This window comes from Pavona decussata, unplaced genomic scaffold (genome assembly GCF_977016875.1).
Source record: "Pavona decussata unplaced genomic scaffold, jaPavDecu1.1 SCAFFOLD_138, whole genome shotgun sequence".
NCBI classification, from domain to species: domain Eukaryota; kingdom Metazoa; phylum Cnidaria; class Anthozoa; order Scleractinia; family Agariciidae; genus Pavona; species Pavona decussata.
In genome coordinates, this window is record NW_028145551.1 from 14,564 (window position 1) to 31,982 (window position 17,419).

At 38.9% G+C, this 17,419-nt stretch overlaps 1 protein-coding gene across 1 annotated transcript in view; it reads left to right on the top strand.

The window, feature by feature from the left end:
* The window catches only part of LOC146467067 (uncharacterized), a 30,391-nt gene extending 13,860 nt beyond the window's left edge, over positions 1–16,531 (top strand). The window contains exons 7-11 of the mRNA XM_085126371.1: positions 5,139–5,424; positions 10,756–10,848; positions 12,409–12,425; positions 12,947–13,072; positions 16,137–16,531. Of these exons, the coding sequence (XP_084982497.1) occupies positions 5,139–5,424; positions 10,756–10,848; positions 12,409–12,425; positions 12,947–13,072; positions 16,137–16,531 (917 nt within the window). The remainder of the gene's footprint in view (positions 1–5,138; positions 5,425–10,755; positions 10,849–12,408; positions 12,426–12,946; positions 13,073–16,136) is intronic.
* Positions 16,532–17,419: the final 888 nt, after the last annotated feature.

The following is a 17,419-nucleotide window of genomic DNA, read 5'->3' on the forward strand; positions in this document are numbered from 1 at the left end:
AGCCAGGGAATAGATTGCCGTTTGGCCTACAACAATACTTGCACTCAGAGGATGACTTTAAGTGAAAAAATAAAATCAGAAAGCGTGCATCAAGAAACGGTTCGGTTTTTCATGATTTAAAAACCGCCGTTATAACTAGAAATAATGTCTTTCTTGTGCAATACTTTACTGCGAAACCACTCTTGCGAAATAACTTATACCAGAAATAATGTCGCCTACGTTGTGTGTTAATAGCACTATGAGATCTCATCACATCTTATTCATGTGCAATAAATTATAGATTACAAGAATGACCCATACGGATGTAACAGAAAAAAAAAAAAAAGAAAAAAGATATTCATGCAAAATATATAGGACTATATATAGTAAGTGCCCAGTATTCCGGTTTGGAACCTGATAGACTTCTTCGTGGGATGCAAGAACAAAATGAGTGTAAAATATGGAATACACACGTCTTGCTCGTCTATAACCTGTTTATCATCTCCAGCATTCTAGTGATCCAGGTCTGTAGAAGCATGTAAAATTCTGACATCTCTGATCGTCTTGCCGCTTTGGTCTTGGGCAAATTTAAAGCTTTAAAGACAATCGTTGCGTCTAATGCATTTCTCAACTTATCTTTTAGGAACAAAAGATAGTATTGCACTCTGAACCAGGTTTAATTTCCACTCATTTTACTTCATGATTCGTTTTTCTTCTTTATAATAATAAAAGTAATAATAATAAAAGTCTTTATTTCCTCACAAGATAAAAAATACATATCTCATGTCACATTTGACACATTTGCTCGTTCAGGTTGTTGTCCACCCGGCTGGATTAGACAGGAACGGTCATGTTATTACATCGACGATACTCCAACCGCAAAATTTTCTGATGCTCGGCAAATATGCGAAAACATGGGGGCTGGTCTCGTCGTAATCCGATCAGCCAAGGAAAACGACTTTATTTTCGACCTGTTCCAGAGGCAGAATAGCAACGCGTGGTATGCAGGTGCGTGGCTTGGACTCCAGCGAGGGGCTGACTCCAAATTCTACTGGGTTGACGGCACTCCACTGGAGGGCAAGTATTCGGCATGGAACCCTGGGGAACCTAACAACAGAAACGAGCGCTGTGTTCACATATGGGGCCCGATAAAACAAAGACCGGGAAAATGGAATGACGTCTTCTGCGACTTTCAAGCTTATGAGCAACTTGGCATAAGATCCCCCGTTGTAGTTTGCCAGAAATCCAGTTCAGAAGCTGAGACCCTGTGTCGCCTATAGGACCACACTACTAAGATAAGCTTTCATTATTAAACGGTAACTGACTAGATTCTACTATATGTACCAAATAATCAATTTTTGATCTTTGCAAGAGCGTGCCATTCGCTCGATATGTAATCAACTTAAAGGGGAAGTATCATGGGGTTTTTGATATCTTTTGTTAAAAATGATGAAATAAGACCTTCAATCACCTGCCAAATAATTCTAGAATGACGAGAGGAACGAAATCAACTCAACTCTTGAAAGAAACAACTCGTGATCTCTTCTAGCGCATTTTGAATTCAAAAAAATGCGTGAACTTAAAAAACATTAGCGTAATACTTTTCAAGTTTCAATCCAAACCGGCCTACCCTGTCTCTGGCCAGAGGCACTAATCGACAGTTTTATTGCACTGGGGTGATAATTTTTAACAAACTTGACGATTATTTTGTTGTTTCTGCTAACAGTCAAACATTTTGGAGCTTTGAAATGACAGCAAAATTTCGTGATACTTCCCCTTTAAGCTGAGTAAAACAATAAAGGAGGTTTTGGGAACTCAATAGTGTGGTCTTTTGAACTTTGCTGCATTTATATTACATTCAGTGAAACTCCACAAACGTCCATCTTGCACACAAGCGGATAACACATTGTACACGAGCTTGCTTTTCATCCTTTCAGGGATCGTTTGCATAACATAGCTCCAGACAGTGCATTCAACCCAAAAAAATTCGGACGCGTTGAATTTCGGGCGCACAACTTTCGGCCTTTATATCATCAATTTCTTAAATGACATATAAGTCCGTTTGTCATTAGACGTGTTTGGGCGCGCAGAACCGATGCTATAGAAAACAAAAATTCAAGAAAAATATTAGAATATTCTTTTCTTGTTGTCTTCAGCTTCTTATTTTAATTTTCAGAAAGCGTCGTTGGAATCGCAGGCTGCCAATATTATTTCGCCCAAAATTTACATTTCACATTGGTTCATTTAGATAGGGCAGTAGTACTTACGGTAACGTCATAGCGAAAACCAGATCTTTTGCCAAACTCGTTCCCAGAGTACTCTTTCCTACTCCCTCGAGACAAGAAGAGAGAGACCCTAGAAACGAGGTTGATTTCTTTTCGTTTACCATATTTTCTTACCCATTGAGCTGAAATGAAGAGGGGCTCCGATCTTTTCCACTCCTAGGCATACCTATATCAGGGGCACCCAACGACAGTTTTCTCTCAGATCCTTTGAAACGCTATTTTAGGCTATCTGGAGTGCCTTTAAAGCTCTGTAGGTTCATTTCGGGCCGTGTTATAATATTTTTTATCTGTTCGGTCATTCTAGGGCAACTTGAGTCATTTCGAAATTACTAGGGCATCTTTGTCCATTTTCCGAAAACCTTAAGCCTTATTTTCTTTCCGAAAATCTTAGCTGACCTTTTTCGGCCCTCGAAACGATATTTTTATCAATCCGAAAACACTAGACCTAAAGTTTTTCATATCACGAAAGGTCAAAGTGAAAATTCCAAAAGAGAAAATTGTAGGGGATTAAGGGCCTTCCGAACAGATAATCTACCGAAACGATCCGTTGGGTGCCCCTGTAATATCAAAGCAGATACAACAGGCGTTCCCTGAAAGATCTTATCTCTTTAAGAGATAACAGATAAACTAATCTTTTGATGATTGTGAACAACTACAGAAGGCTAAACCGATGTTATAGGCAAAAATGTAAGAAAAAGGTAATAATGTTCTTTTCTTGTTGTCTAAAACTGAAGACTTTGCAGGGCTATAAGCCATCATCACCAACTTGGCAAAAGAGAGACAGCCTGTTATTAACATCATTGAACGTACTATCAGTTATCTAATATTTGATTCAAGCTAGTTATAAGGTATTCATGCAGATCGTTTGCTTTCCAAAAGTTTCCTGTATTCTAACTATAAAATCAATATATCAGTCACCTGTTTTTCACTTGTAAACTTAATTTGCAACCTGAAGGATAAGGTTAGATGTAAAAAAAAAAGAAAACATTTTCCAGAATTATATTAAGAACTCATGAAGATGATAGGAGTGCAACACCACAAATGATGATGACATAGGTAAGACCTGGATGGAGTGTCAAGAAAGCCATTTTATGCAATTGTATTGTAATCATATTTCACAACAGTACTAACAATTTTAAAAGAGAGTGTAAAACACCATTATGATTGTCACAGGGCCCTGTATAAAAGAAAGAAAAATAATTATTGTTTATAAAATAACTCTGGGTTTCCGGTCCGCCATGGCATTTTTAAAGGGACAGTGTCACGCTATTTTTATTAACACATTGAAAATCGGAAAGACGCTATTCGGTTGATAGCAGCCAAGATATAATAACAAAAGTCCATTAAAAGACTATCAGAATGCAAAGAAACTATCCACGGATATTTTCGCCGGCAGATGACCAAGATGGAGAGGGGTTCAAATTTGAAAACGTCTGGCGGACGTTTTCAAATTTCGCTGTTATAACGCACTAAAATCGCCGGTTGTACTATATTTTGGTTCAACCTTTCGTCTTAGAATCACTATTAATATTTCTTTAAATAAGCGAATGAGAAATTAAGTAACATAGTGTTCAAAGTTTAAATTTAGTGAATTTTGGCCAAAAATCATGATATCTCCCATCGATCTCCCATGATACTGCCCCTTTAAAGATCTCTTTTCAGCCCATGCCATGTATTAGCCGGTCATGAATGTCACGCTGAGTGCTGAGATTTCCCCAGTTTAATCTTTCAAAAAGTTGAGTAGCATTAGTGTCATAATTTGAGAAAGTTAGGGCCCGTTCTGCACGATTTTGAAGCTTTTGAAGTTTGTCAGCTAATTTTATGCCACAGTTTCCCCAGACAACTCTTCAATAATCGAAATGGGGTTGAAAAAGAGCCTTGTAAATAAGATGCAACGTTGATGAGGAAACAAATTGTCTAACCTGTTTGACTATCCTGTAGCATCTTCCCTCGTCTTTAAAGATCCTAACTCCATTCAAGTCTGCAGTTCAGTTCCAACTTTTGAGTGGAAATTTGGTTTTGTTTTGAAATTAAAGAGAATCCAAACACAAAACAGTCTCTCGTCACGTTTGAGACCTCCATATCTTCATTATATCCTTATTATTTAGGATTGGAGTGTGGCATGTACATTTAGGTATGCTATTACTGTGATTAATCTGTAAATGTATCATGGGATACATTAAATCAGCCTAGCCTTTTTTACTTGAGGTATCTTATCAAGATTAAATGTGATCTCTGGAATCAAACTACCGCCAGTGCTTGAAATAAAGTTCATTCCCTCGCTTAAATGAGGTATGATCATTATATTTTCCCTATGTTTTTAAAGGAAATTACAAAGAAAACAGTATTTGCATCTCAGAAGAAATGTCAAAAGACATGCTGTCCAATAAATTTGTTCACATACATGTAGTTTGAACTTAAGCGAAAAATTTGTGGGGTCAATTTGTTCTATGGGTTGGCTGCAGCTAGCACATATAGTTCTTATTCAAAAAATGTTTTTTCCTCAGGTAAGTAAAATCGGCACGGACACATCAACTACGATAGGATTTCTGTAATCATATTACGCGCGACGAACCCCTAAGGACGTCTGCGTGGGAGGCTAAATCACAACGCGTAATACAACAATTAAGGGTGGAAATGGGCCTATAAGTTGTTCAGACTTTTTGTAGCCAGAAATCATCGAAATTTTATGACAATCGGAAAGGTTAAAAGTTAACACTGACGGATTTGAAAGCTATATTATGTACTTGTTGAATTGTGGGGCTCTTTAGTCTTATACGGACATGGTGAAGTATCACACAGGGGCAAGAAAGAATGCTTTCTTGATTTGTTAGTTGTTGTTTTTTTATTTTGGCCTCTTTTTATTTCATTTAGGTGACTTGCTGTCCGTCGCCGTTTGCGAGCACGGTACGAAATCCATGAGCTGCACAAACGAAGGAAAAATTGCCATTCAGGATGCACTGTATGGCAGACTGGACTCTAAGACTTGCAAACCTGGAGCTGTTTTCACGACCAATTGCCGTGCGGCCAGAGCTCTTCCCATCGTGCAGAGCTGGTGCCAAGGAAAAGCCAGCTGTGTGCTGCATGCCAGTAACTCAGTGTTTGGGGATCCATGTCATGGAACAAACAAATATCTTCTTGTCAAATACAAGTGCTTGGAGTAGGTTAGTTATTGCACTGTCTTGGCCTTATTTGTTTGTTTTACAACATGTTTTGAAAGGAAGTTTATTTACTAAGCGTAATTCCATTATTATTATTATTATTAATATTATTATTATTATTATTATTATTATTAATATTATTATTATTTTTATTATTTCCATTAAGTCTTCAGGCTGAGAAAACGCTGCTGTTTCCTTGAATGAGTTCTTTTTGATGGTTTATGCTGTTGCGCAACTTCAGTCAGTAAGCCTCTCTGTAGCAAACCTTGTGAAACCTAATCTGGTGGGTTACCTTAACCAGGATCCAGGAAGGACAAAATTTTACCATTGTGGTAGATTCTTAAGAATTCCTTGGTCACTTTTATTCCTCCCTGGTGAGGTTTGCGCGAAGGCCCCCTGGGTCCCTCCCCTTGATAGACACTGCGAAACTCTACTGCACATGCTCAAGGGGTCCTTTACGCATAGGTTACTCTCCCTTAAGAAAAATTAATACGCCCTGATCAACTTTTTCTATCCTTATGCAGTTTTTTCCAAATTCCTGGCATCCAGACCCCAGTAGATGTTTCACTGGTATGTTTCTCTTTACATTGGTAAATAACAATTGCACAGTCATTTTCGCATTTTAACCACTTTTTCAACGTAATTCGATATGACCTGAAAAATTCAAGAAAATAAAGCTATCGGGGATGAAAACTTATTTTATCCTCATTGGCTACTTTATGTTTTACTTTCGACAGCTTTTGTCAAGAGGAAGATGGATGATCTGCCAGCTTATCATACTCAGGAGTTAGCTGCAGTGGTCAGACGCCTGCGGCCACAACGTTTATATTCGTATTTTACATTGCTTTGTGGCAAAAGTCGTTTGTTTTTGTTGTCAAGGTTTCTTTTTATAACGGTGTACGCTGAAAAAAAAGGGAGCATGGGAGTGTAGGGTAGATCGTATCTTTGTAACAAATCAGTTAGCTAAAATATCAACCTCAGCTCTAAATGATAAACAAGCAGTAATTACAGATTATAGGGGTGTGTTCAATACGTTGCATAGTACTAATTTAGCTCAGTATGGTGGGCCCTTTTCTGTACGTTTCAATTTGGCAATTTTTTTTAAGGTTTTTTTTTTAACTTTCTCATGCTGGCAGCTTTTGTTCATCGCAAAAATCATCAACTTTTCACAAAATGTTTGAAATTTCCTTTTCAGATTAATAACCACAGTTCTACTGCTGCTAAACCAGCCTGTTCACCTATTTGATCTAAATTTTGAAGGTGTACAAAATCTGGAACATGAGAGATTACTTTACTCTTTCGTCCTGAAGTTGCATGCTAGATTAGAGGCAAACCAGAGTCCGTGACGGGTCTGATAGAGAAAAAAATATTAGTTATTAGTCGGACTTAGAAGGCGGTATACTATTTATTTCTACTTGCTACTACCATTCCCTAGAAATTGGAAAGGTGTTTTTTATACACTACGCGAAAAACCCGCCGCTATGAAGCTATAAACATTTTGAATGTCGAGACCTAATTACCATATTAAAAGCCTTCATCAATGTCAGTTAACGAAATGCTAATAAATTCACTGAGATAAAAATACTACCGTACTGTTATCGCGAATGATTCCGTATATGTCCTTTTTGGTTGAAAGATGAAAGAAACAAGGCCTCTGAACTTGAGTTGAAAGACGAACACAGTCTGTTGGCCGCTTTATACAAAGTCCATCGAGTCTAGTTCTAGTTCGCGCTTTGACTGATCCAGCATGACAGCATTTCCATTCGTTATCGAAGGCGAATCTGTTTTAAAACATATTCCCAGTTTTGAAAACATAAGACCTCTATACTAGATGCGCAAAAAAATAGTTACCACCGCGAGGTGCTCTATACCATTTGCGTATATGATGTATTTCAAATCAAACAGGGGATGCGAATGCACACTTGATGCAATTCAAGATGGCGCTGAAATCGTACACGAACGACCAAATAAATCACCGCCTGTTAACACAAAGAACTCAAGATTGCTGCAGATTAGGTTGCGTTCTCCAGCACAACAACACTGGTTAATCAAGAAAAGTGTGATTACCAATCAATTAACCGAGTCTATACGGTCCTCACAAACCCTTTGGGGGGGGGGGGGGGGGGGCTCCCTCATATAAGCTCAGATGGTATATGCCGCCCAAAGGGTATGGTTTTTGAGACGTTTTGGTATGAAAACGGCTATAGATTTTGGCCATTATGGTCTTAAATCGGGTATGGTTTCAAGGGAACCACGAGAGTGTATAAAGTAACGTATTTGTCTATTCAACTCCAAATGAATAATGGGGAAAGAGAAGTATCCAAAATATATCTTTCGGGCTGAACTGTCGGGTGAATTTTAACAATTCTTGACTTGGGTATGCACTGATGCGAACCTTAATTACGCTACAAGCCAGGTGTGAAAACGGGTGTGGAGAATGGCATGTTTTTGTCCGAAATAGGGTCAGGATTTGGAGAACCTACCGAGAATACCGAGGAGTACCCCCTCGGGGTCACAAACAACCCAATGCATGTTCAGTGTGAAGAAGAAAAACCTAACCTACTTATCACTTGTTCAAGAAAAAAGGAAAGGCTTTAACACGTGTGATCGGAACGACTCGAACGAGTGTAAAACAAATGTTTGTTTACCATTCACACGACTTGTGCAAGTAGTGAATCTGGTAATAATCATGGATATAACATGAAGCGTGCGTCGTTTGTCAATAAAGGATCTATTATACGAGCAAGAAACTTGGAAACTTCCAAAGCTCATCAAACAACTGAAAATGTATCTACCTTTGCTACTTATTTACAATTATTGGCTACTTTCCAAGCGGCTTGTTAAGCCGGTAATTGTAGGACACTAGTTATGGCATCAGCTTCATTCAGTCATGCCTAATTTCGTTAGCGAGAGATAACTGACGATCAGATACACGGCTTCGTTATCAACAGGAAGTCTCAACCGGAGAGCGACAAATGCAGACTTTGTAGACCTGCAGACCTCCAGACTTGCACACTCAAAACACCGACCTTTCCCAATTCATTTTAAAACTAATATTAAGCACTGCTTTGCCATTTTCACATCGCTCACTTGCCGCTTGGTACTCTTTAAGGATACTTAATAAGGTACGCACCCCAGTTTGGTAAAAACTTTGCCAAACTATATATCAATGGACACCTTAATGATGTACTTTCTGAGAAAAATGCAATTTTAGTGATTTTTTTTTTTACATTATGGAGAATCAGGATCCCTTAAACTTCCAAATGACCGAGGCCTGCAACGCCTGGTGAGATGGAAATATCTGCACAGTGTTATTCAAAAGGTATCAATCAGCAAAACTGTGTCACGCTTTTTCGATCTTTTTACTGGTTATAAAAAATCCGTGGTTTAAAGTTGAAATAGCAAGAAATTATCCAGACGTGTTACCCAAATAGTCCCCGTGTCAGTCAACAACATCTCGGCTTAACTGACAAATGACCAATGACATCTCGACTTCGTTGACCAATCAGGTCATCAACCAGAGAGATTATACCATCTACTGACGTTCCACAATTTACTTGACTCTGAACATGCAGTTTCGACTCAGGTTGTCGAAGCTTCAGTCATTCTCAATTCAAACAGTCGTTCTCAGGACTACACTCACCTGGATGATCATATTTTCAGTACCTATAGAGGGAATTTTGTTGTCAGTCTCTGAGTTTCCACCGAGTCTAACACAAAACTTAGATCACAATTAGGACGACCTAAGAACGCTGTCAATCTTAAAAGTAAAGATAAATTAGTCTACAAGATTCTCCGCCTAGTGTGACAAAGTCGGCTAAATTGGAGAAACTGGAAGAACAACAGTATAGGGACATACGGCTTGTTCGTACTCAGTCCTCAGCAGTTTCCGAACATGCTAATGCGACAAACGATTATCCGTTATGGTATGACCTTTTAACGAGGGCTTTGCAATCAAGGAGCCCTTTTTGTCGAGCTAAAACAGCCAGAAGTTCAGTTGGCCACTCCGATTTCAGAGAGTCGGGTAAGATTAGCACTCTGGACAGACGAGCTGTAGTTACCGCTGGGGTATGTTGTGACTCTAACAGAAATACTATAAAGCCTGATGTGGTCGAACAAAAAATCCTACAAAATTACCGACAATATTTTTGTTTCATATTGCTAGTGACCCACTGTATAGTCTGCTGTCCCCAGATAGAGAAATTAAACAAGGACTTACGTAAATGGGAAAATCTTCTGGGCTAATTCTGGTCTGTCCCTTTCTTCAAAAAACGCAATTCGACTTATTTGGAGCAAAACGTATTTTGTTTAATAATTTATAGTTTCCAAAGGAACATATAATCGGCTTTTTTGCGTATTGCTTTTCCTGACTTGTGAAAAGAGTATCGTTCTTAAATTATTGTTCGTTAACTTAATATAGAAACTAAAAATCAGCTACTTGTGAGAGATAGTTCCAGCACAAAAGTGCGTTTTAATTCCTAAGCGCGAGTTTGAAAAATTATTTTTTTATGGAATATAGCAGAAGAAAAAGCTAAAGAACATCTGCCCACAAGTCTGCGTACAAAATAAAAGCTTGAGAGTGATGTTTTGCGAAGCTTTGTTGTAGCAACATTTTCAAGTTTAAACTGTCCTCAAATGTTCCACAGCAGATTTGAAATGCAACACCATTGTGTTATTAATCAAATCCTAAAAATGTGCATTGTTAGTCCACAGTTTGCGTGAAAAATCGTCGCTACGTAAAATAGCGCCGAGCCGATCAATCAGTTTAACATAGTGCTACTGTTAAAGACAGTCAAAAAACTTCCAAAATGCTACCGGAGCAAACTGTTGCATTAAATATAAATCCGCTTCATAATTTTCCGTGGCCTCAATAGCGTGAAGTACGGGAATCAACTAACATATTGAGACTAAACTTAAAAATCCGACTCAAATACGCTTAGATCCTCAGCACCGTCTAACAAAGCTACAAAATAGTTTTCCTTAAGTGTGATTTTTAATTATTCGCCTTGGCTGTTCCTAGATGTACTCCTCCATTTAATTATTTGACGATGACGCCTGTATAGAACGTTCTCGGTTTTAGGTCATCTGGCTGATACTGAATCAACAAAGTACATCAACTGATCATTTATGCGTTGAATAATATTTTCCTTACCAAAGCCCTGCAGCTGGGCTATTAACTGTTTTTAGAAGACAAAATTTTAATTGCCTTTTTAAATGTCAACCATAACAATAGGCAAAGTTTGATATGCAGCAGCATCCAGTGTAAATTAAATCTCTTTTTATCAATAGTTTTGAATCCAAGCCGATCTGTCTTTTAATTTTATTCACAGATACCCAGATGGCTATCGACAAAGCAGTGTTCGTTCTACTGGTCAACCTGTCATGCGTGACTATCTTGGCAAAGCAACCCGCGAGGCCTGGAGGTAGATAAAGGCAATATAATTGAAACCTTGTATGTTATTGATAAACACAGCTTGTATGATTCGTTTGATGCTTCTTTTTTCTCTTTAACTTGTCTCCCTTTGAAAATTCTGCTAACAATGGGTACCAGTCGTTTGCTTTTTCCTCAGGACTGCTAGGCCGGCGTAAACGTCGCATTTTAAATGTTAAAAACAGCGTAACTTTAGCTTTAATATAAGTGATTATCATTCAAAAAGGAGTTCAGTGAACATCGCTTTTTATTATGAAATTATGAAAAGATGCAAATTCTTGTCCAGACCAAAAATTATTTCTGGAGAGGAGTTCAGAGTCATCTTAAACTAAGGCATTTGTTTGATACCATGATTGTGGTATCAAATGATAAATAATGATAGTAATGATCCACGAAATTATAAGTGCCATACAGGATGTTCTGGAAATCGTTGCGAATTCAGAAGATTTGAATAAGTGTGACTTCACCGCTCTCCGACTGAGCCAGTCGAAAAATCCATTTAACAGATCGACAGCAGTTTTCTATGGTCTATACTCTTATAGACCATAAAATGACATCAGAAAATGTTCAAAACTCAAGTGGAACCAAGAGCCGCAGGCGAGTGGTTTCACTGCCAAGTTTTGGACATTTTATGGCGTCATTTTATGGTCTATAAGAGTATAGACCATAGAAAACTGGCGTCGATTTGTTTTTTTACAATAACATGGAAAAAGTACGAGCGGAATCGGCTATTTTTTCCGTTGAGAAAGCGCACGTGTTACATCTGACGTCATTTTTATTGTCTGTACTCTTATAGACAATAGCTACGAGCCAATCAGCGCGCGGGAATGTGGGCAGTTATTGTAAAAAGACCTTTCGACAGTTATTTTATACGTTGAACTTCAGGATTAAAAGAAAACAAATGTTTTCGCGAGATACCCGAAGGAGTGTCTAGCGGGTTATTGCTACTGCCCCCCCCCCTCCCTTTTTTGGTGATGGTGGTGGTGGTGGGGGGGGGGGGGGGGTTGCTTTTCGCTACCTTCCCCTAGATCCCTGGATGCGATGATGGTCCATCGCAGGGTTACCCCCAGCAGGATGTCGCAGATACCCATTTGTACACCTGGGATGAAAAGAGTGAACAAAGAGAATAATCTAAGCCTCGAAACACCGACCCTCTTCTGACCGTCCGAAGTGCGACACCCCACCAGCCACGATTGTCGACACGATGGTGTGTGATATTTCGTTGAAAGTAATTTTAGCAAAAAGATAGAATCTCTCAGTAGCCTTCCTCTCCTTACTGGAATGTCATTCAGCGCCACTTGCAAAAATAATTACATAAAACCAAGAGAAAGTGAAAAGCTGCCATTATCCGCCATATTTGAAATTGCGCCGGAGAATACTCGAAATGAAAACGGGACCTGGTAACGAACTTTATAAAACTCTATAATGAAGGAAATGCGCCCTTATTATATTCGACGTTTAACTCCAATGCCCAATTCAATAATTGGAGTATATCCAAATAGGCATTATATTGGGCATGTATGAAATGCGACGTTTAAACCTGTCCTAACAGCGGCGAGTGCGAGGAAGGTACGAAAGCTTCTGGCAATTGCGAGTATTTTAAACTAAACTAAAGGAAGTACATTTTTTTTTAAAAAAGTACATATATAAAAACAGCAAAAAGGCCCTGTTTTCTGTTGTCCATAGCGCAACTGCATAATTCCTTTAACAGAGCAGAGCGGAAGCGGGGGAACGGGAATACTTTCGGCGAACTTGTTCAATCACTACATGCAAATGGTCATTCATTTGGATATTTTTCCTTGTCAGTTTCGTAGGATTCGTCAAGTCTGTAATTTGTTTTAGACTGTGAACAGGTTTTGTGAAACTAATAGAACCGTTGTACAGTTATTGGCTAATTGCCAGGACAGAACAGGGAAATATTTGGCTTGAGCGCGGCAATCGGTCCGTACGTCACTAGACCGAGATAAGATATTACGTTAATTTCTGGTTAAATGCAGCAAAAACAAAACCAAATCAAACTAACCAGGACATGTACTAAAAAGATAACATTAGGTACGTTTCTTACAATGCCTCTCACTACATGCTTACAGGTTCTCCAGAGGAGATGAAGGTTGCAGCTGCGATCAAGAAGCAAAACGACGAGATTAAGAAACAACAGGAAGATGTTCACAAACTACTCAATAAAATAATCGCCGCAATTGAACTCAGTTGCCCGGGTTAGTATGAATCATGTAGAGAATTACTGGCGTCGTTTATTTTATCAATCTTTATGAAAACTTGTTTCGCAACAACTGAAAATGTACGTTGAGGCGACATACACAATTCCAGAGCAGTGTTAGTCAGTACGCAACTTTTGAAACTATTTAGGCAGTGCCCTTACAACTTGCTCACCCGTTTGCACTGGTCAGTTCTATCGTAACTGGTCTGATCATTTTTGGCAGCGCATGCTCTTCCTTACCAAATCACAACCAACATAATAATAAGGCTCTGTTTAAGTAAACAATACGTAAAACGAAAGCTTGCCAATAGGAACGGTTTCCATAGTTTTAAGATTAACAGATTTGGAAGTACATTGTTTCCTGCAGCTGTTGATGCAGAGTTTAAGAGCGACTGTCCCTAAGATCCTCATATTCAATTTTCATCAGAAAATAGATATCTCTGATACCTCTTCCATCAACTTATCTTGGGAAGTATGTAACAAATATGAAATGAGATCGGGAGAAATTTAATATTCTTAAAATTATTTGATTTAAACTTTTCACATCCCGGACTATGCTCGAAACCCAGTGACGAGAACGTTAATTCAGTTGTGCACGACTTGCAGCTGTCAGTTCTGGAGAATACCAGGCATAGCATGATATTGCTGAACATCATTTAAAGACAAAACAGGAAGTTGACCAAGAATACCCGAAATACACTACCTTCAGTACGTACTACTACCAACTTATTGCTGTGGAAAGCTGGTTTGCTAACATTAAACAATTCTACATTAATATACCTTTGCCAACAATTACCTGTCCTTACAAACGACTTATTCAAGACACGCAACAAATAGAGTAACATAAGACGGAAAGAAACGTACTAATCACACTTACATGTAACAGCCTTTACAAGCAATAACATTACGGTTTTGTTGACCAATCAAGTCCATAACCAGAGACAATACCATTCGCTGATGATTCACAGTTCACTTGCGTCTGATGTTATGGTTGTCGAAACGTCGGGTCGATGTCACTACGAAAAATTCTTCTTAGAGCTACAAATAAATGTACATGTGACGATTATACTTAATCGACTTACAAAATTCACCGGAATTAATTTTTTTGGGAAAAAATTAAATTGAAAATTTAATACCTTTTTTTAAAATTACTTTGCTCGCAATTTAAAATCGAAGTTTAGTACTTTAGATTTTTAAACCTCTTCACCAACACTTGAAAATCGAATTTTGTCGCTTATTGACCCTTTTACTTGCTTGCCAAGACGGCAAGGTGTCTGTTTTTGTATGAAACAAGAAGCTGTTTCCAGTTTATACTCGGGCCATATTTGACTGTGTGGTGCGTAAAGCCTACAATCTCTTAACAGTGATAACCTCCAGCATCGCCAATTCTCCCAAATAGATAGCCTGCGAGCAAGCTCTCTCGGGGATGGATCCTCTTTCCCCCTCCCGCCCCCAACCACCAAGAGAGCTATAGTGAGGCAATAAGTAACCACCAGATAGAATTGCATTTCTTGCAGTCAGAATGAAATACAGGGGAAATCGACATTTGTCAGACGGATGCTTTTTATAATCCCTGGGCTTTAATCCTTGCGTTTTCACCTCTCGTTTAGAGACAGAAACCATTTATACGGTCCTAATATGTATGTGACGCCGGGTCAATGACGGATCGTAATTTTCGGTATGATCTAGACCCGGGGGCTACTCCCTTATGTGACCTTAACGGGGAAGTGCGGCCCGATAGGGTATGGTTTTCAGGGTGTTTTGTCTTGAACGGGGTATCTACTTCATCACTTTCTGTCTTAAACGGGGTATCCCTACATGACCTAATGGCTTAAACAGATTGTGGTTGCCAATGCATTAAAATACAGTAAGAAATTAGTGTATTCTTATTTCATTCTAGTCTTAAACAGGATCGGAGAATTGTGTCTTAAACAGGTTCAGGGTTTGAACCTCCGGGCCGCACCTCCCTACTCAAGCATCTGTTGAGTAACTCCCCCGTCCCCCGGGATCTAGAGTAACGTTACGCATCACGCGTACGTTTGTATCCTTGTACGTTTTTCAATGTTTCGCTGTTTATATTTTCAAATGAAATTCAGGGGAAAGCATTTGTTATTCACCTTTCATTTGAAGACAGAAACTGTTTCTACATTGATTGTTTTTCTATAGTAAACGTGAGACATTTTTATCAATCTTGGCCTGCGAGGTCATAGACTGATTTAGTTGCCAAATTTTCGGTTAAACAAAACTAACCTTGAGGCACTCAGGTTAGCCTAAAAAACACTCCGGTTAGCCTAAAGAGCACTCCAGTTAGCCTAAATAGCACTTACATTAGTTTAAATAGCTCCCCGGTTAGCTTAACGGTTAGCAGTTTATGTTGGGGTTGTTCATGCCTCGCATGTTTTGTTCATGCCTCGCACGTCTGGTTCGCATATTGTAAACACTCCTCACGGCCCGAAAACAATAAACGCGAGCGAGAATTTAAAGATTTTGATAACACGACAGAAAACGTAACTCGTACCAGCTGAGTACAAAAAACGAGACCGAGAACAATAACTCGTGGCCCGAAGTCTTATCCCTCGGCCCATCGCGACCCCAAAAAGAAAAAACAATTTGATAATGCTACCGAAATCCGCCTTACAGCCCGAGTAACAAGTGGATTCTATATTTAGTTATTGATTACAGGAGACGTTTAGGTGAGGTAAGCTGTCAGTGCCAAGGCAAGTCAAGTCATCGTTACTTAGGCAGGGTGGCCCTTTTAGGACTCATAGGCTGGTATCAACTTAAGCAACAATGTCCTTTGACTCTGTGAGCCTCTCCTTTTTTCTTACCACGCTTCTTAACTGTGTAAAGATGAAAAAATTCTCTTCACCCAATGTGACCTAAGGAATCAGTTCATTAACGTCCCATAACTCACTGCGATGAAAAGAGGCCATTAGTTAGTCAGTTAAGACTCTAAGTAAGAATTGTAGTAATAAAGCAACTGCATCTTCAACTGTCTTGTCTTACGTGTAGCTCTTTGCAGATATAAAAGATTGAACTGACCTAAGTTTACTTTTTTAAAGTCATTCAGATTGGTGATTCTTGTCAGGCCGGTTGGATTAAACATGGACAGTCTTGCTATTACATGGACGATACTCCAACCGAGAGATGGAATGATGCCCGGCAGAAATGCCAAAACATGGGAGCTGATCTCGCCATAATCCGATCATCCAATGAAAACGATTTCATTTTTGGTATGGTAAAGAAGCAAACAACAGCCACGTATTATGGTGTTTGGCTTGGGCTCAAGCAAAATGCTGACTCCAAGTTCTATTGGGTGGACGGCAGTCCACTACAGGGGCACTTAACTCAGCATGGAATACTGGGGAACCTAACAACCTTGAGGAGAAATGTGTGCACATGTGGGGCTCGACAGGAAGGTAGCCAGGAAAGTGGAATGACGTCTTCTGCTACTTGACATTCCATGTTCAAGGCTACAGACCCCCCGTTGTCCTTTGTCAGAAGACCAGAGTTTAAGTTGATATCCTGATTTGATCATTGAGCTGTAGTTAATGAAAGCCTTAAAGTGACGATGCTAAAGTAACTAACATGAAAATTTACCATACATTATACTACCATAGTGTACTTACAGGCTCCACAAACACTACGAAAATATGGGATAACGTTAACCTAATAGTCAATAGAAAGCGGCTTTTTTCAAATTTTGGCAATTTGCAAATCAAAGATGAAAACCTCTAACAACCAGCTTCAATATCAAATGATATTGTTACAGCCCGTCGCACCCGATCTGGAGGGGTAGTTAAGAAACGTGAGAGACTGGACTTATGACTATGATTAACCCTACCCTACCCTAGTAAATTAGCTTTGTAAGGCACGTGCCCTTGTTCGCATCTTGCTCGCTCGTAAATCGAAAGTGTTGTAATCTCGCTCGGACGTCAAAACGTTGTATATCGATATCTAATGAGCATTAAACGTTGTGTTCAAGAGGAAAGCTGTGTTGGTCGAGTTTCCTAACAGATATCAACAAATACTTTGGCAATGTTCCAACTGAACTTGGATCTAATTTTCCTAGGGCAGAACGCCGTTTTTCATCTCATATATCATCTCCAATTCGACCTAGAAACAGTGGACGAATAGCCACTCCGTGGATGTCCCACTGAAATTCCCATTTATTATTTATTTATTTATTTTATTTATTTTATATGAAGAGGAAAAACGCACGTTTCGCTTTATTAAATTCAACAAAGCGGAGGTCTTTTTACTTATGGAAAGCATCAATACTAATAAATCATCTAAAGAAAAAATAATTTAGACCACTGACACAATACAAATTGAACACTTAAAC